The sequence below is a fragment of the Nyctereutes procyonoides genome, unplaced genomic scaffold, assembly GCF_905146905.1.
Source record: "Nyctereutes procyonoides isolate TBG_1078 unplaced genomic scaffold, NYPRO_anot_genome, whole genome shotgun sequence".
NCBI classification, from domain to species: Eukaryota; Metazoa; Chordata; class Mammalia; order Carnivora; family Canidae; genus Nyctereutes; species Nyctereutes procyonoides.
In genome coordinates this window covers 16,957,847-16,977,913 of record NW_026575142.1, presented here as the reverse complement: position 1 = coordinate 16,977,913, position 20,067 = coordinate 16,957,847, and the positions used below count along the sequence as shown (strand labels likewise).

Sequence of the window (20,067 nt, the reverse complement as noted above, 5' to 3'; positions counted from 1 at the left end):
TCACATAACAGTCTGTCAAACATTATATTTTTCCTTGCATAATATATTATGCATTATACTAAAGATTTATTTATTTATTCATGAGAGACACAGAGAGAGAGGCAGAGACACAGGCAGAGGGAGAAGCAGGCTCCATGCAGGGAATCCGATGTGGGACCTGATCCCAGGACCCTGGGATCACAACCTGAGCCAAAGGCAGACACTCAACTGCTGAGCCACCCAGGCATACCTAGCTTTTTTTTTTTTTAATCATATGTTGTCCAATTTATCCACTAGCCCACTAACTTTATGTCACAATGAAATCAGAATGCTTTCTACAGCTAGACCACTGAGAAACAAGGTTAACCAGGTTGGAGCTGAGTGCATACCTACAAAAATCTTCATCTGAGTGGTTAATCCAAGTCAGTTTGTTTGTTTGTTTTAAAAGATTTATTTATTCAGAGAGACAGAGGCAGAGACACAGGCTGAGGGAGAAGCAGGCTCCATGCAGGAAGCCCGACGCGGGACTCGATCTGGGGTCTCCAGGATCACACCGGCTGCAGGCGGCACTAAACCCCTGCGCCACCGGGGCTGCCCAATCCAAGTTAGTTTTTGACATGAACTTCAGATAATGAAATGGGGGGGGATCCCTGGGTGGCATAGTGGTTTAACGCTTGCCTTCCACCCAGGGCATGATCCTGGAGACCTGGGATCGAGTCCCGCGTCGGGCTCCTGCTTGGAGCCTGCTTCTCCCTCTGCCTGTGTCTCTGCCTCTCTCTCTCTCTCTCTCTCTCATGAATAAATAAATAAATAAAATCTTTAAAAAAAAAATAATGAAATGGTGTTAAATCATTTCCCTGACTTTGGGGTACTTCATGGAGAGGAAAAAAAACTTTTGGAGATCTAGAAATATTCAGTGAATCTGAACCTGGGTTTTACTTAGAATTGATGAAAGATTTGTAAAAAATTTTTTTTTGAAAAACAACAAAATGCTGATGGTTCTCAGGCTGGACTATGGAAACTTGAGGAATCATTGTATTCTTTTTTCTATTTTGGTCTGTTTAGAAATTCCATTTGAGGGCAGCCCTGGTGGCTCAGCGGGTTTGATGCCACCTTCAGTCCAGGGTGTGATCCTGGAGACCCGGGATCGTTTCCCACATCGGGCTCCCTGCATGGAGCCTGCTTCTCCCTCTGCCTGTGTCTCTGCATCTCTCTCTCTGTGTGTCTCTATGAATAAATAAATAAAATGTTTTTTAAAAAAAAAGAAATTCCATTTGATGAGATGATTCTCTTTTAATTAGTTTAGTTTTGGGATCCCTGGGTGGCGCAGCAGTTTAGTGCCTGCCTTTGGCCCGGGGCACGATCCTGGAGACTCAGGATCGAATCCCACGTCGGGCTCCCTGCATGGAGCCTGCTTCTCCCTCTGCCTGTGTCTCTGCCTCTCTCTCTCTCTCTCTCTGTGACTATCATGAATAAACAAATAAAATCTTTAAAAAAAAAATTAGTTTAGTTTTCTGAAAGTACCTAGTAACCTACCAAAGACTTACCTATTCGGTGGTAATAAGGGGTAAGAACCGAGGCTTTTACACAATTGGTTCCTCCTAGCACCTCTGCTAACATTTTATAAATCTGCTTTTGTGCTCCATTCATGCTGCCAATATCTTTATGAAAATAAAAATAATTAGTTCACATAAAAGAAGTTCATCAGTTTCAAATGAGAATCAACCCAGTTCTACAGCTGAAAAATAAAGATTAATATTTTCAACAAAAGCTTCAATATAATACCATACTCAATGATATTAAATTCAGAACAATATAAGTTCTGTGCTCTCTACCAAAGAGTAATTAGTGTCCTAAATATTAAGGAATTCTTATAACACAAATCCCACCTATAAAATGGTTCTATCAAACAGGTCATGGCATCCTCAGTAACTCTGGTGTCATGGTTGGGCATAACAAGGTACTAACTAATAATTCCCTTTAGAATTAAATTTTGCTGTCTAACCCAAAGAAAACTCAAACCTTTGTTATACTGTTGTTGACAGAAGCGGTCATGAAACCATGGAATCTGATACTCAGGGCACTCCAAGCAGACTGCTCTATTTAATTCCATAAGACGAAACTGGACCCTCCTATTTAGAGATGAACATAAAACTGAAATCAAAAATAAAATATTAACGGATTTCGATGGGTTGGACATAAAAAAGACAATCCATTTTTTTCACATTCATTTATCCTTATTATTTGTTAGTACTTTCATTCTCACAAAACCATTTGATTTGCACACACATGTTTTATATTTTTAAGTTACTCAGTGGCATGATTAGGACCAACTCTTATGTTGTTTTCACTAATCATGAATATTAGAACTATATTTTTAAAAATACTACCAAAGAATTGACTTCATTGACTTAATATTCCACATTTAGGTATCTATCCTAAAGAAACAAAGGTGCGGTCAATGATTCATGTATAAAAATCATTATTTATAATGAAGAATTGGAAACAACTTACATGATAACAAATGCTGTTACATTCATATCATAGATTATATAGACACTAAAACAATTATGATATCAAACATTAATGGCTGTTCAAAATATAGCTGGATGACAAAAGGCAACATATAAAAGTGAATATGCTAATAATCCAAAATTTATGTTAGAATACATCTAGGCATATAAACATACACATAAGAATAAGAGAGAGATAGAAAAGAAAGATATGCTCCAAAATATGACTGAAAGAGTAGTTTCACTTGGTGGTAAAATTATGAATAATCTTTTAATTTCTGTTTTATACTTTTTTTCTATGTTTTCCAAATTTTCTACAAGAAGCAGGAAATACTTTCATAAATAAAAAAAATATATATATATATATTAACATTTAAATGCTTCAGTATAGGTGAGTTGAAACTTGAATAAAAAGTGTAAGTAATAATTTAGTGTAGATACATACGTTCAAGTTGAGAATCCATTTTGGACAAAAATTTGATATTAAAAATTGCCTTCAGCAGATCTTCTGGAAAATATCCAAGTGCAGCCAAAGAGAAACCAAGAAACACTAACATGGGAGGCTCCAATCCACCTAAAACAAAATTAAGATAAAAAAAATTATAACACACAGCCACCTCAGATGTACATAACTACACACGTTATTCAGGTCAAACCAGGTTTTAAAAAAAACGATACAAACATAGCCTTGACAAAATTATCTATACTGTTACAAGTCAGGAGAGTGGTGAAGTGCTTACCTTTGGGTGAGAGTAGAGTAGGAAAGGGGGAGGAGAGGAGGACACTGTGGTAATACTGTCTCTTTACATGAGTACTGATTCCTTGGGTGATTCTCTTTATATAAATTCATACTATGTGCTAAGGATATGTAAATATTCCTGTATTATTATTTTACTTCCATAAAAAGTTTTAAAAATTGCTTTGAAAAGATAAAGAATTCGAAACAAAAGGTCAGTAGTATATGTAATAAGTGGTCCTAGTCTCTGTATTGATGATAACAATATAATAGAGCTCAGGTGTGTTAGGTATCATTGTAAGCATTTACATATATTAACTCATTGAAATCTCACCTCAGTATACAGTAGGAACAATTATTATCTCTGCTTTGAAAATAAGTATACAGAGGCACAGAGAAGTTAAATGACTTGCCTGAAGTCACACAGTTAGCAAGTGGACAATGAGGTTTAACCCAGAGAGCCTAGCTCCAGAGCCTAGACTACTACTCTGTGCTGCTGTGTAGGGATCTCAAATATCCAGGCTGAGTGTAGACACATATGAAGCTCAGGTTTCAAATAGCACCTTCTCCCTACCTGTCACCCAACAGCATGGCACATGTCCCAGAGTACAAGATTGAGGTTATTTAGCTAATTTGCCTCGTCCAAGAGATATTTCCGATGAAAAGGAAGGGGTCCCTACTGGTAGCAATATTCTTAGCAAGGACAAAAAAAAATGTTAAATCTTTCCTTTTGGATTTTTTGCTGAGTTATTTAATAAATCAAGATCAAGTCATAAATGAGCTTAACAGTGGCCTGTCAAAACTAGTACTTAATCAAAATAAAGAAAAATATTATGCCATTATTTAAAATTTTACTTATAAAGGTCTCCAAGAATTTTCCAAACATTCTCTTAGTAAGTCTTAAAAAAAAAATCAAAGCTGCATTTCTCAATCTTTCTTCTCTTAAACTCTATTTTTTTAAAAAAAGGAGGTATTTTCATTTCCTTCTGGTTGTTGACACAAGACTGAACAAGCAGGAAAGCACACTCTTTTTTTCTTTTTTTTCTTTTTTAAGATTTTATTTATTTATATGAGAGAGAGAGAGAGAGGCAGAGAGACACAGGCAGAAGGAGAAGCAGGCTCCATGCAGGGAGCCTGACATGGGACTCAATCCCGGGACTCCAGGATCACGCCCTGGATGAGGATGAAGGCGCCCTGGATAAGGATGAAGGCGGCGCTAAACGGTTGAGCCACCTAGGCTGTCTAGGAAAGCACAGTCTTAAGTCTCAGTTTCAAGTCTTCTCTTTCTGCATATTGTTATGTTACTAAAAAAGGATATATATAAGGCCACACATGCATAAGCCCCACTCACGACTAAGTGTAAACATACCACAGCAGCCTGTTTTACATGTCTGTTCCCAAAGTAGTATCAGACATGGTTATAATATTATGGTATCAGTCAATGGCAGGAGAAAGTAAAAAAAACAAAAACAAAAACAAAAAACCCAACAGACTATCAGAGACTAAGGAGGTATCAACCTAGTGCAATGAGTGGGTGCTGGGTTCAAAATAAACACCCTAGAAGGTATTTTTGAGACTAACGAGGGAGATTTAAACCTGGACTGTATATTAGGTATTATGAGTACTAATTTTCTTAGGTATGACAACAGTACTGTGGTGATATAAGAGGTCATTATTCTTAGGAGTTGTATGCGTAACCAATACACCTACAGTAACGATGCCTACAACTTACTGTGAAGTGGCTCTGAAAAAAATAAGAGAGCAAGAGAAACAAACAGCAAAGCAAACACAACAAAATGTTAACAATTACTGAGTTTTCCTGGTGAGTATGTTGGTACTCTTTGTTTGATTTTTTTTTTCCATTTTTTCTTTAAGCTTGATATTTTTCATAATAAAAATGATCCAAAAATGGGTATAAACTTTTTTTAGGTCTAGAACTCATGGCCATTATCATTATCCCTTAAACAAGAGATATCTCTTAACACAGTGACAATGGTATCTTCCAACCTGCTTGGAAGCAATATATTACCAAACAATATACCTACTTAAGTAAGAATTCAGGTGTTGAATGCAAATCCTGAAAAATTCATCATTTTGAGGTGGATCATAGTTCAAGGCGCTAAATGGAAGAATAATACCAAGGATCTCAAAAGGGTGGATCTGTATAAACACAACAAAATGTTATAGTTTAAACTTTAGTAAAATAGAACAAAAATTTACCTAATTATTATTTGGGTAGAAATCTTTTTCTAACATGCCTAGAGTAAAATGATAAATGCATCACTACCGATTACTTCTCCCACCCTGCTGTAATCTACTTAGTCCCACCACTAGCTCCTAGTAACTCTAAGTATCAATGCAGAAAAAAATTAACCAGAAAATCTGCAAATCAGTTTTATTAGGTGTAAAATCCTGTTCCAGAATTCATTAGTCATTAAAATTAATAGGAAATAGTATTACTAATTTCCACATCAGTGCATTTTATAGAGTCATCATATAATCAAGTTAGTTTATAATATCAGGATATTTCTTTCATTCATTCATTTTTTAAAATTTCACTATTCACTCATTTGTCTAAAACTTAATGATCGCCAGGTACTACACTAAGCAAATAAGACAGATTTTTATTTTAATTTGGGAAAAATACTGTCTTCTAAGTAAAAGCCTTATCCTGATATAGATTTTATAAGTGAGCTTCTTCTCGCATAATAGAAAAAGTATTTTACAAGTAAGTTCCAGAAATACATTTGTAAGAAGACACATTGACAATTTAAGAATACAGACGTCAGTGTACACCCTTTTTTCTTCATTTTTCACATTTATCTCATGCTTTTAAATGTAGTCGTTCCTAGATAGCAAAAGTAATATCACAGGATTATAGAAAAGAAAAAAAAAATCATGCATACTCCATTTCCTTAATACAATTAAGTATATCCTTCTAAACAACGAATTTTGACTACAGATCTTAAAAATATTATAATGAACCAAAAGATGACTGCTATACTCCCCAGATCTACCCTGCTGGAGGAAAAAACTTTAGAGGAGGAACAAACTACTGAATCAGACACTAGAACTTAATTTTTAAAATTCAAATTCCAGGAGCACCTGGGTGGTTCAATCAGTTAAGCATCTGCCTTCACAGCTCAGGTCATGAACCCAGGGTCCTGGGATCCAGCCCAACGTTGGGCTCTCTACTCAGCGGGGAGTCTGATTCTCCCTCTTCCTCTGCCCCTCACCCCCACCCCTGCTGAGGCTTGCATGCATGCTCGCTCTCTCTCCCCCAAATAAAATCTTTGAAATAATAAAGAATAATAAAATTCAAATTCCAATTAATTCTCAAAGTTCTTTGATAAACATTTATGCTTTTAGAAGTTGACAACTATATAAAATTTAATTTTACCTTTTCAATCTGCTGAACAACCACTGAGGCTATCCTATCAAGTAGCAAAGTATTGAGGTAGTTTGTTCTAGAAATAAAAGATGCAATCTCTGCAACATTTTTGGAATTAATTTCATCCATCAAACGCAGGAAAGTAGCAACTGTTTCTTCAAGAAGTGACTCAGTAAACCAGTCTCCTTTTAAAGATTTAAGTTCTTTCCATAACATATTCAAACTGTTGCATTTTCGTAGTCTCTGAAGTCCATAGTGATCTAGTTTTTGAAGCAGTTTCAGTTGTTTCCCAGTGGTATTATCCAGATATTTGTGATCATAATGAATCCATCTTAAAACAGATGTGGCAAAACCATTCAGGTCATTTAGGTCACACTGTGGTAAAACTGCTTCAATTTGAGATATCTCCACTTCACCTAGGTTAGAAGATGGAAGAATGGAAAGAGCATAGACCAGGATGGCAATCTCACTAGGTATAACACTAATTTTCAAGTACCTAAAAAGGGGAAAAAATGAAAAGAACAAAATTAATAAATCAGCAACAAAACAAAAAATAAAGTTTGAATAATAACCATTATTGTAATTAGCAGGTATAGTAGGTTTAAAATACAAGTTAGTTTAAGAAGAGTTAAATTCAAAGATGACTGTTCCACAAAGGGTTACTAAAAAAAGTCTGGAGATTTTCTAAGGCACATCTCAAATATTTTATGCAAAAATGAAACCATAGGGACATCTGGGTAGCACAGTGGTTGAGCGTCTGCCTTTGGCTCAGGGTGTGATCCTGGGGTCCTGGGATTGAGACCAGCATCAGGCTCTCTGTAGGGAGCCTACTTATCCCTCTGACTCTGTCTCTGCCTCTCTCATGAATAAATACATAAAATCTTTAAAATTTAAAAAAAAAAAGAATTCTATAAAAAAAAATACAAATCCCAAAACCAAAAATGAAACCACAGTCAGGGTAACCAAAGCAAAGATCAGGGTCAGAACAATATTTCCAGTGCTTTTGCTGGAGACAGATTTTGGGCTGTTTGCTATGACCAGTTAGGAGCTGGTTTGACATAGTACAGGCCCTGCCATACAGTGATCACTGAGTAACGCTTTTCATTCCTCTTTCCCAAATTCTCATGGTAACAGTCCCATCCCCAAAGTAAGAGTCTGGCCACCAGGACAGCAGTTGTTAAATTACAAATAAAAAACTGGAAGCTTTTAACGAATCTTTTGGTTTAGAAGTACCAGGAGAAAAAATCAAATCTATATTAAAACAAAGTTGTTGGGATCCCTGGGTGGCGCAGCGGTTTGGCGCCTGCCTTTGGCCCAGGGCGCGATCCTGGAGACCCGGGATCGAATCCCACGTCAGGCTCCCGGTGCATGGAGCCTGTTTCTCCCTCTGCCTGTGTCTCTGCCTCTCTCTCTCTCACTGTGTGCCTATCATAAATAAATAAAAAAAATTAAAAAAAAAAAAAAAAAACAAAGTTGTTGAGTTACTTTTTAAAATATTACATTAGCATATTAAACAATCATAATAGACAATGTGAGCAAAAACTTAAAAAGTAATTACTTCATTTGATATGGTCAATTCCTGTCTAGGAAACTAGACTAAGAAAATAATCTAAAATGTGAGCAAATGGCAACTATACTTTAATTACAAAATTTTTTTAAAAATACACAGTATTACAAAGAAAAATAAAATGCTAACAAAGATCTGTGTTATGTATCATATTTTTACATGGCTAAAATTTGAAAACTAAATGTTCAATTAGGAAACACTTAAATGAATTATGGTACAGTTATATGGGTATTACCTAGTCATTAAAAAGATTTACAAATAGTGCTAAATGATGTGCAAAAATGCTAAGTGGGTAAGGGTAAGTGCGGAAAAAAGCTACAAAACTGTATTCTCAACTAGGAGAGAAAAAAACATTTATGCACACACGTGTAAGTTAAGAATATATCACAAGTAAATAAACCAAACCACTGCCAGTGGATGAATGAGTTTAGGAATGATTTTTATTTTCTTTTTTATACTTTCTTTTTTTATTCTCCAAAATTTTCAAAATGATTTTTATATAATATTTGGTCCACTGCCTGACACAAAGTAGGTACCCAATTAGGACTAAATGCATATTTTATTCTTATAACCACAAAAAGATAAATATAGACTTTTATATAAAGAAAGCCCCCAAAGCTGCATCTATTTGCAGAACTGATCTAGGGGATAGAACTCTCAATATTTGCCAACCTTGCCATACTTGTCTAAAAATAAACCCCCAACAGATACAATCTCTCCAACCTCCACTTGATGTTTTTCCTAGAAACACTTCCTCAAATTCTAAAACTTACATGTGCATGTGTCTTTACTTACAATAGCACCACAGTATGGCTAAATTTAGAAAATAAAAATACGTGAAGTGTTGGCAGGGATGTGGAGCAACAGGAATGATCAGCCCACATTCTGCTGCTGGGAATATAACCTGGTACAACTCCTCTAGAAAACCGTTGTTTTTTTTTTTTTTTCTTTTTAAAGTACAGGTTCAGTCAGATTTAATTTTTAAAATGGAACATATCTTACATAAGGATCTTTTTAGAAATGCTATACCTATGTAGTCACTACAGGAGATGCACAGATCTATAACTCATGGGGCAAAGAGTATACAGACAATTTTGTAAGGATTTGAAAAACAATTCAAAAATAGTTTACAAAGAGAATCAGGAGGCAGAAAATGCTTCAAGAGGCATGATACTCAGAAATTGTTATGGAATGCTGGTTCACTTGTATCAATGTAATGTTCCTGATCAAGATCTACTGATGATGAACATAGGTATAACCTATGAACCAACAATTATACTCCTTGGTAAATATCTATAGAAATGCATACATATATTTATTAAAAGACATGTATGAGGATATTCAGAACACAACTACTCATAGTAGCCAAAAACTAGAAATAAGTAAAATATTCATCAACAATAGAGTGAATAAAAGTATTTTTGTTATATCCTTACAAAGAGAATACAATACAGCAAAAATATGGATAAATCTCATGAATGTAACTGTTGAGCAAAAGAAGTCACACACAAAACAGACAAAACTAATCCATGCAGTTGGAACTAGGCCTGGTAGCTAACCTGGGGGATGAGGAGGTAGGTATATTTTGTGTAGATTACATTTCAATATGGTAAAATAATAATAATAAGCCCACATTATTCTAGTATATGAATTCTCTGTTCCCTGGATGGTTTCAAGAGCTACACATAGGAATAGTTATGTGAATAGTATAATTAGACTGTGTTCCTTCTAAAGTCTACTTGAGGGCAGCCCCGGTGGTGCAGCGGTTTGGCATCACCTGCGGCCTGGGGTGTGATCCTGGGGACCCTGGATCGAGTCCCACGTCGGGCTCCCTGCATGGAGCCTGCTTCTGCCTGTGCCTCTGCCCCCCTCTCTCTCTGTGTCTCTATGAATAAATAAATAAAATCTTTAAAAAAATAAAAATAAAGTCTACTTGAGGAGATCCCTGGGTGGCTCAGTAGTTTAGCACCTGCCTTCAGCCCAGGGCCTGATCCTGGAGTCCCGGGATCGAGTCCCACATTGGGCTTCCTGCATGGAGTCTGCTTCTCCCTCTGCCTGTGTCTCTGTCTCTCTCTCTCTGTGTGTCTCTCATGAATAAATATATAAAATCTTTTTAAAAAAATATGAATGTTATATCCACAGAAAAACAGAAAACGTTAAATTACATAGATAAAATACCTTTTCAGTAACATTACTCTTAGATATCTTATTTTAAAAATTACAAATTAAAAAATGTAATCTGCTTTGAAACAATCTACATGCCTTAAAACAGGCAAGTAAGCAGACTGAAGGCCCCTAAGTGTGAGTGCTCCCAAACGGAGTTTTGTCTTGCTGGGCAGCTCCAATCTTTTCATAGTTATTGTATTTCTGCAGGAAAGGAAAATGCCTTGGCTTTTACTGTTATTCATGCCCCGGGGAACTCATTACCCTACTAGCTTCATTTCAGAATATACCAGGCCTGAGCACTGACAGAATGGGCACGGGGAGAGATAAATGTGTTAACATTTTAAATAATAAGCCACTTAATTCTGCCTCCAAAAGTTCCAACAACTCTCTACATAACCAAACAAAACAATCATTGAGTCGAGATTATAAAACAAACACTTTGATTCAATCTTACCTAAGCAGTAATTCTCTGAGTTTCACAAAAAGCTCTTTACTTTGAAAATGTAGAAAAATCAATGTTTGAGTTATCTTCAATAACTCGAATGGTTTATAGTCATCCAAATGTTTATGCAGAATTGAAGCGATTCTAAAAAGGATAAAACATGTATTATAATCAATTCATTCATTCATTTATTAAATATTTACTGAGGAGCTCTTTCATGCCAGACATGTTCTGTGCTGGAGAAACAGCAATGATTGAAATAGCATTTTCTGTTTTTGAAGAGCTGTCTCAAGATGCTGATAGAAATGTAAACAATTAAGATAGAATGGTATAAGAGCTATCAATGAAGTGTGAATGAAATAATATTTAGTTATTAATAGTAAGAGGAGAGAAAAGCATAGTTTCACTTTTCTAAATAAAAAAACTCACAGAACAGCCATCAAATTCCATATCTTCCCCACAAAGAAATCTTTACCAAGAGTTATTAACAATTAGCAAAACTGATTTAATTTTCTTCCTTAATACACTGGCCCTTTAATAGAACTGATTAAAAGCAGTAAGAAATGCTAAGAGGGAGTACATTGGAAGAAACAGGGTGGAAGGAATACTTTAAAAAGGAACATACAATAAAACATTAAGTATATATAATCTGAACTACACATTTTTTTCTTCTTAAACTTCATATTAAAAAAGACAATATATGGCAGTATGATTTCAAGGTAATAACTGTGGTGTGAAACAATTCAAGTTCATATAGATGCTCTCCATTTTTCTAGCATCATAATGCTCTACTTGAAAATAACAAAAGCATGGGATCCCTGGGTGGCGCAGCGGTTTAGCGCCGCCTTCAGCCCAGGGCCTGATCCTGGGGACCCAGGATCGAATCCCACGTTGGGCTCCCTGCATGGAGCCTGCTTCTCCCTCTGCCTGTGTCTCTGCTTCTCTCTCTGTGTCTTTCATGAATAAATAAAATCTTAAAAAAAAAAAAACACTTTGAAAATAACAAAAGCAGCAAATGAAACAAAAAATGCTATAAACAATTTAAAAATCTCTATTTAAAAAAAAAACTATTTAGATAATAATGCCTTAAGTGTTAATTCCTTATTTCTTCAAAACTGATTATAGAAAAAAATAATGTATCCTCAAAGAAAGTAGTTACTTATGAATGACAACTAAATGTAACACCATTAATTTCAGGAAAGACTACTTTTTAATCAGATGTGAATTTCTGCTTTCCATCTCTTCCATTGCACTCATCACTGCTAGGGCTTGCTGGCTGGTTAGCTCCTCTGACATCAATAATATAGTTGATTTAAGTCTAGAAGTAAAGAAAAATATTGTTATGTTGAAAAACATAATGATTAGCTTATAAACAGTTTTTTTTATTTTTAAATAACAGTTATTAGGTAATGAATAGAAAAGAAATACAAACAAAAACTGAATTCAATATGCAGTATAAATTTTCTCCCCATATAATAGGGGATAATATAAGTATGATTGAATAAAGAAAATATATTGTTTTCATCAAAGGAATTAAGGCTTCACTACAATCTCATCTTAAATTGTCTCTTACAAAATATAGACAAATATTTTTTAATTGATGTTCAAATAAGATAAAGTTCTAATATTTATAAAATACAATGATTTAGTGAAATTATTCAGTACTACAGAGCTAAAGAACTAAAAACTGACAGTCAAACAATATTCCAATTATCCTAAATTAAGATCTAATCAGGAAGTCAATATATCTCCATATTAACAAACCTTATCTACTAAATACTTGCTGAAACACTATAAATTTACAAAGATGATCCATTTTGAAACCATCCAAAGTAGTACACTAATACGGGTATCTTATATAACTGTATCTTCTAGAATAATTTATTTTTAAAAAAAGATTTTATTTGAGAGAGAGAGAGCACACAAGCAGCAGAGAGGGAGAAACAGGCTCCCTGCAGAGCAGGAGTTCGATCCCAGGACCCCCCAGGATCATGACGTCAGCCAAAGGCAGATGCTTAAATGGCCATCCAGGTGCCCCCTTAGAATAATTTAGAAGGCTAGCCCAAAACATGAAATCTGAAGGTAACAGGATAAATTCTCTATTCATACTAGATATTTCTACACCATCCTTTTCATTAACCTTATCAAACATTTCAAATCCAGCTTCTACTCAAAGCTTTCCCTAGCCATTTATGTTCACATTTTTCTCTCCTTTTCCTACTGTATCACTAATTTGAGTACTTATGCATAATGTATTCCAACGTCATGATATTTAAACTTTTTAATTATGTATACATTTCTATCTTCCCAATTGGAATTTAAATTCCATAAAGGCAAGGACTCAGTGAAATTCAACTTTTGTACTGCTTTAGCACATGAGATATCAGTAGTACTTGGTGACAAAAAAAAAAAAAAAAAAACCCTCCAATAAAAGCTTTTTAAGTAATTATCTTATCCCCAACTTTTTTTTTTAAGATTTTATTTATTCGTGACAGACAGAGAGAGAGAGAGAGAGGCAGAGACACAGGCAGAGGGAGAAGCAGGCTCCATGCAGGGAGCCCGACGTGGGACTCGATCCCGGGACTCCAGGATCACGCCCTGGGCTGAAGGCGGCGCTACACCGCTGAGCCACCCGGGCTGCCCTCTTGTTCCCATCTTGATAGTCTCTTAAAACGTATCCTTAAATGTCTTCATATAATTCAAAGGACCCTTAAAAATAAAACTCTCCACGAATCTTTTGCTAACAGAGTAATGATGTAGATACCTCTATTATCCAATTCCTGGAATCCCTGCATAACTAAATCCAGTATCATAATTATCTCTTTCCTCATACCTAGTAATCATTTATTAATTTAATCTTTTCCCAGAAGACACGAACAGAAATTTCACCAAGGCAGACTACACATGGCCAACAGGCACATGACAAAATGCTCTGCATCACTTGCCATAGGGAACTACAAATCAAAACCACAGTGAGATGCCACGTCATACCGAAATGGTATGGCGAAAATTAACAAGACAGGAAACAGTAAATGTTGGAGAGGATGTGGAGAAGGGGGAACCCTCTTACACTCTTGGTGGAAATGCAAACTGGTTCAGCCACTCTGGAAAACAGTGTGGAGGTTCCTCAAGAAGTTAAAAATAGAACTACCCTAGACCCAGGAATTGCACTACTGGGTATTTATCCCAAAGATACAGATGCAGTGAAACACTGGAACACCTGCACCCCAATGTTCATAGCAGCAATGTCCACAACAGCCAAACTGTGGAAGGAGCCACGATGTCCTTCGATAGATGAATGGATATAAAGAAGATGTGGTCTATGTACATAATGGAATATTACTCAGCCATCAGAAAAGTCGAATACCCACCATTTGCTTCGACGTGGGTGGAACTGGAGGGTATTATGCTGAGTGAAGTAAGTCAATTGGAGTAGGACAATCATCATATGGTTTCACTCATATGGGGAATATAAGAAATAGTGAAAGGGATTTTAAGGGAAAGGAGGGGAACTGAGTGGGAAAAATCAGAGAGGGAAACAAACCACAAGAGACTCCTAACTCTGGGAAATGAACAAAGGGTTGCAGAAGGGGAGGTGGGCAGGGGCTTGGGGTAACTGGGTGACGGGCACTGAGGAGGGCACTTGATGGGATGAGCACTGGGTGTTATATTGTATATTGGCAAATCGAATTTCAGTAAAAACAAATGAAAAAAAATTAATGTTTGCCCATATTTATATCCCAAACAGTTCTATCTATATCAATATCTGGAAAAACTGGAAATTTTTAAAAGATAGGAAACAGATGAAATTCACTCCAACCTGAGAAGAGCACATTTACTAAGATACTTAAGAAATGCCTTTGATAACAAACTTGAGGACAACACAGGATAGAATGGTCCATTGTTAGGACTATTATAATTCTAAATATTCTATACCCTCTAACTGGGGGTGGGAAAGTCTTATATCTATGTGTAGAGTCAATCATATGGCCCAGCAGGAAGAGAGAATAAAAACACACACTTGGGTATTCTCCAGAGAATATCCATCTGCCTCATCCTTTCTTGTGTTGGCCACCACCATGGAGTTATTGGCTTTTTCTGAGAATTTAACAGTAGACCAAGCATTTGAGATGTAACTGATAACAATCAGAGAAATAATCAAGAAGTAGACATAAGAGATTATTCTCTCTTCCAGGGCTACATGGGGTGATATTTGTGCCTTCCAGAAAATAAGAAAAGAATAAGAAAAGTAAAGCATTTTTAGCTAACTTACTGTTTCTTTTCTTCAGGTCCTGCCATGGGTCCCAATGCTACAAAAAGTTTTACAATGCCATCAGGGTGATCAAACAGAGGAATCATTTCAGTTAGCCTCTTTTTAGCCATTTTAACAAATTCAAAACTATGAAACTGCAGAGAGTGGTACAGACTAAGTATTTTACTGATGGAGTCCAAATCAAGGTGGTTCATATTGCTTAAAAACACTTTATTGCACCTTTCTAATAGTGGGTAATAACTATATTTAATATTTCGAAGAAACTGTACTATTCTTCTTGCAACGTTAACCTGGGAAGAATCTATGGTATCAAAAAGATGTTCTGTTTTGTTCACTAACTGTTGTTGAAATCGTTGTGATGTTAAAGAAGATATGCTGACCATCAATACAGACAAGGATCTAAAAAGGAAAAAGATGCAAAGATTTTCACATTATTTAAGAATAAAGAACAATTCTAAGACTAAATGATTAAATATGTAAAAGAACTAGTTAAAATATTATGGGCCTTATACCACAAAATTTTTCCCTAAATATTCTTACTGGACTTGAATGCAGATCTCCTAGTAATCAAATACCTTTAGACTAAAAAAAAAATTATACTAATATCTTTTATTAAGTATGTATAACATATCATTATATAGATAACTGCCTTGAAGGAAAAAATTATCATTCAGAAATCACTTTGGACCAATAGCCCATGAATGCAATATTAAAAGTCTCACTTCATATTTTTGGCAGTAGACTGCACTTTGTTATTCCTTTCTCTGTATATCTGTAACTTACTAATAAAAATCTTGGCAAACTATTGCTCATTAATAAATGACTTCATATGTTTTAATGTCTCATGCTAGTAATATATGACAGTACTGAACATAAGGTAGCATTAATATTTCTTCACTAAAAAAAAAAAAACTTTTAAGGAACATAAATCATTCTTCCAAGCATTGAGGGAGACATCAAAATTACAAGGGTGAGGTCCCTGCTTTCAAAACACAGGTTTTACATAATACAAAAATCAGAAAACTACAAATACAAGAATGCACCCATAATGAATGAGGAATGCAAAATGGAAAAGACATGTAACAAATGTTCATGGATGATAATTATAAAACATCTACAGAAAAGACGTAAAAATGTAAATATAAAACTATTACATCCATTAGGATAGAGAGACTGCATTTATTTTTGTTTCCAAATTTCTTCAATCTCTCCAATAAAATAAATATATTTTAAAAACCCAGTTGTACAATATTTTGATTTCTCTACTCAAATGTTTCATGTTAATATTAAGCAGGATTAATTAGTGACTTAACATTGCTATTTCATTTAACCATAAACCACACTGAAATTTTTTTTTTAGTTGTATGTATATTTTTAATTGCAGTTTAGAGTAGGGGAATGTCCAAAGATTTTATTAGATTCTCAAAGGGTCTATAATTTTTTAAAGTTAAAAAAATTTACACTGATTTTTATTATCTCTGCTTTTCCAAGGTACTTTGCGGTTATGTATGTGAAAATATATATAACATAAATTTACCATTTTAAACATTTTTAAGTGTACAGTTCAGTGGTATTAAGTATATTCACATTATTGTGCAAAGGTTACCACTATCCACCTGCAAATCTTTCCCATCCTCTCAAACTAAAACTTTTTACCCATTTAAACATTTAACCCTCAATTCTTTACCCCGTCAGCCCCTAGCAATAACCATTCTACTTTCTGTTTTCATGAATTTGACTACTCTGGGAAGTCATTTATGTGGAATCATACAGTATTTGTCCTTTTGTGTTTAGTTTATTTCACTTGGCATAATGTCATCTATGTTGTAGCATGTGTCAGAATTTCCTTCTATTTTACCACTGCATAATATCCCATTGTAGGCATATACCACATTTTGATTGTCCATTCATCTTTCAATGGACATTTAGGTTATTTCTACCTTTTGACTCTTATGACTAATGCTGCTATGAACACTGATGTATGGTACAGACTGAAATGTATCCCAGCTAAACCCCATATATTAAAATCCTAGTCTTCAATATGACTGTATTTGGAGATAGGGTATTTAAGAAGGTAATTAAAGTTAAATAAGGTCATTGGGGGCAGGAAACTAACTACCTTGCAAGTAAAGTAAAATCTCAAATATTCCACAGATCTCAACAACGTCATGTTCTACTTTATATACTTTCTAATTCCCACAGCAACATTGCGAAGTAGATTCTATAGTACTGTATTATAGATAAGGACACTAAAGTTTCAAGAGATTAAAGCTACATAGGAAGTGGCATATCTAAGTGTGTGTGCATCCAAAGCCCAGAATCTCTCTACCATATATTTACCTAAATACATTTACCTTAAATCGTCTATGGTTTCCAGGTTCCTATGTACAATATCAGCTATTTTTCCCATTAATGGACTGTAATATAAATGTTGATTTGCTAGGCAAGAGGAAAATTTTGACAGCACATTAATATCAAACCTATTAAAGGAAATATACAAAGATTATTATTATTTACTTCCACTTAAAATACAATAAACAGTTATAAAAAAGCAATAAAAATATTAATACACTGCTAATATATTACTAATTTATTTTTTTTTTTAGATTTTATTTATTTATTCATGAGAGAGAGAGAAAGGCAGAGACACAGGCAGAGAGAGAAGCAGGCTCCATGCAGGGAGCCCGACGTGGGACTTGATCCCCAGTCTCCAGGATCACAGCCCGGGCTGAAGATGGCACTAAACCGCTGAGCCACCGGGACTGCCCATATTACTGATTTAAAAGGAAATGTTTCTAAAATGTTTATTTTTTTTATTGTTATAAAAGTAATTATGCTAACAATTATAAAGTCAGATGCTACTAAGATTTTTTTAAAGGGAAAAATCACTTGAAATTATTTAAATCATTTATCAATTTTTTGAGGTGACAGATCAATTTCAACAGAAGGTTATACATCAACAAAACAATCAACTACTACAACTAGTCTGTGAAAAACTCCAGAATTTTTCTGTAGGAAAAATGATCCCATTTCTTTTTTTTTTTTTTTAATTTTTATTTATTTATGATAGGCACACAGTGAGAGAGAGAGAGAGGCAGAGACACAGGCAGAGGGAGAAGCAGGCTCCATGCACCGGGAGCCCGACGTGGGATTCGATCCCGGGTCTCCAGGATCGCGCCCTGGGCCAAAGGCAGGCGCTAAACCGCTGCGCCACCCAGGGATCCCTGATCCCATTTCTTCAACAAGTAAATGGCAAGACAAAAAGAGGGAAGGAGAATTGTCATAGATTTTAAAAGACTCTTGGGGTGAGGAATTGCATGAAATCTGTTGATTACTTTCTCTGAATTCACTAAGACAAGCAAAAGGAAGTTATGCACAGCACAGTAAGTTAATGGCAAAAAAACTGCAAACAACCTAAATATCTATCAAAAGTACATTGGATAGGGGTGCCTGGGTGGATCACGGAGTATGCTTAACTATTATATTATGCCTTTGATTCTGGTCATGATCTCTGGGTCGTATGAAGCTTTAATGAAAAATTTTAAAAATTTGAGTTATTGTCAACAATGACCAAATTTAACCCAAAAGCCCAGTAGTTTGGACTGCTCACAAAAGATATAAGATTATTCTCCCTATTTTCAATAAAAGATAGTTAAAGAGAATGCAAAAAATGGAGATGAAAAGACAGATGGGTTGAGGTCATGAGACTTCTGAAATCACAACTTAGTAAATGAATGTAGACTTTCTCAGCCCATAGAACTTGTTGATCCTGTTTAATCCAGCCCATATAACAAAGGCCCACAGAGCTTGCCCACATATAACTAAAATTTTAAGAATTTAACATGGTTTATGCTTTAATCAGTATCCTAAAAGGGCATAAGATGGGATAATAATCACCAGTGATGAGTCTGCTCCTGTCTACAGATAAATATCCTGTGGCTTCTTCTGTATGTTAAGTCAATCCTTTCCTTTCTTACCCTAGGTTTCTACTTGGTTTAGGAGAGTTGGTCTGTGTTTTTTTGGCGGGGGGCGGAGGGGAGGCACTTGTCACTGCATTTAGCATTATACTCTCTAGCTCCATCCATGTTGTTACAAGTGGTAAGATCTCATTATTTTTTTATAACTGTATAATATTCCATTGCATAAATTTACTATATCTTCTTTAGCCATTCATCTATTGATGGACACTTGGCTGCTTCCATAGTTTGGCTATTATTAAATAATGCTGCTATAAATATCAGAGTGCACATATCCCTTTGAATTAATGTTTTTGTATTTTGGGGGTAAATACCCAGTGGTGCCATTACTGGATCACAGAGTGGTTCTATTTTTAACTCTTTTTTTTCTGTTTTTTTTATTTACGATAGTCATACAGAGAGAGAGAGAGGCAGAGACACAGGCAGAGGGAGAAGCAGGCTCCATGCACCGGGAGCCTGACGTGGGATTCGATCCCGGGTCTCCAGGATCGCGCCCTGGGCCAAAGGCAGGCGCCAAACCACTGCGCCACCCAGGGATCCCTATTTTTAACTTTCTGAGGAAACTTCATACTGTTTTCCACAGTGGCTGCACCAGTTTACATTTCCACCAACAGCACGAGAGGGTTCCTTTTCCTGCACATCCTCACCAACATTTGTTTTTTGTGTTGTTGATTTTAGCCATTTCGACAGGTGATAATTCATTGTAGTTTTACTTGCATTTCCCTGATGATTTCCATGTGTCTGTTGGCCATCTGGATGTCTTCTTTGGAGAAATGTCTGTTCATGTCTTCTACCCATTTTTAATTAGATTGTTTGTTTTGGAGTGTTCAGTTATTTCAGTTTTTATCTATGTTGGATACTAACCCTTTATCGGAAAGGTCATTTAAAAATATCTTCTCCCATTCAGTAAGTTGCCTTTTAGTTTTGTTGATTGTTTCTTTTGCTATGCAGAAGCTTTTTATTCTGATGTAGTCCCAAATAGTTTATTTTTGCTTTGATATCCCTTGCCTCAGGAGCTGTATC

At 35.4% G+C, this 20,067-nt stretch overlaps 1 protein-coding gene across 6 annotated transcripts in view; it reads right to left on the bottom strand.

The window, feature by feature from the left end:
- Positions 1-20,067, bottom strand: part of FASTKD1 (FAST kinase domains 1) — a 50,953-nt gene that overhangs the window by 6,547 nt on the left and 24,339 nt on the right. For 5 of the 6 annotated variants that reach the window (XM_055308410.1, XM_055308409.1, XM_055308406.1 and 2 more), the window contains 9 exons: positions 17,422-17,547; positions 15,068-15,466; positions 12,002-12,112; positions 10,807-10,938; positions 6,629-7,115; positions 5,274-5,388; positions 2,938-3,066; positions 2,002-2,133; positions 1,527-1,640 (listed from right to left, as the gene is read on the bottom strand). In XM_055308410.1, the coding sequence (XP_055164385.1) occupies positions 1,527-1,640; positions 2,002-2,133; positions 2,938-3,066; positions 5,274-5,388; positions 6,629-7,115; positions 10,807-10,938; positions 12,002-12,112; positions 15,068-15,466; positions 17,422-17,547 (1,745 nt within the window). The remainder of the gene's footprint in view (positions 1-1,526; positions 1,641-2,001; positions 2,134-2,937; positions 3,067-5,273; positions 5,389-6,628; positions 7,116-10,806; positions 10,939-12,001; positions 12,113-15,067; positions 15,467-17,421; positions 17,548-20,067) is intronic. The other variant, XM_055308411.1, reaches the window with a different exon arrangement.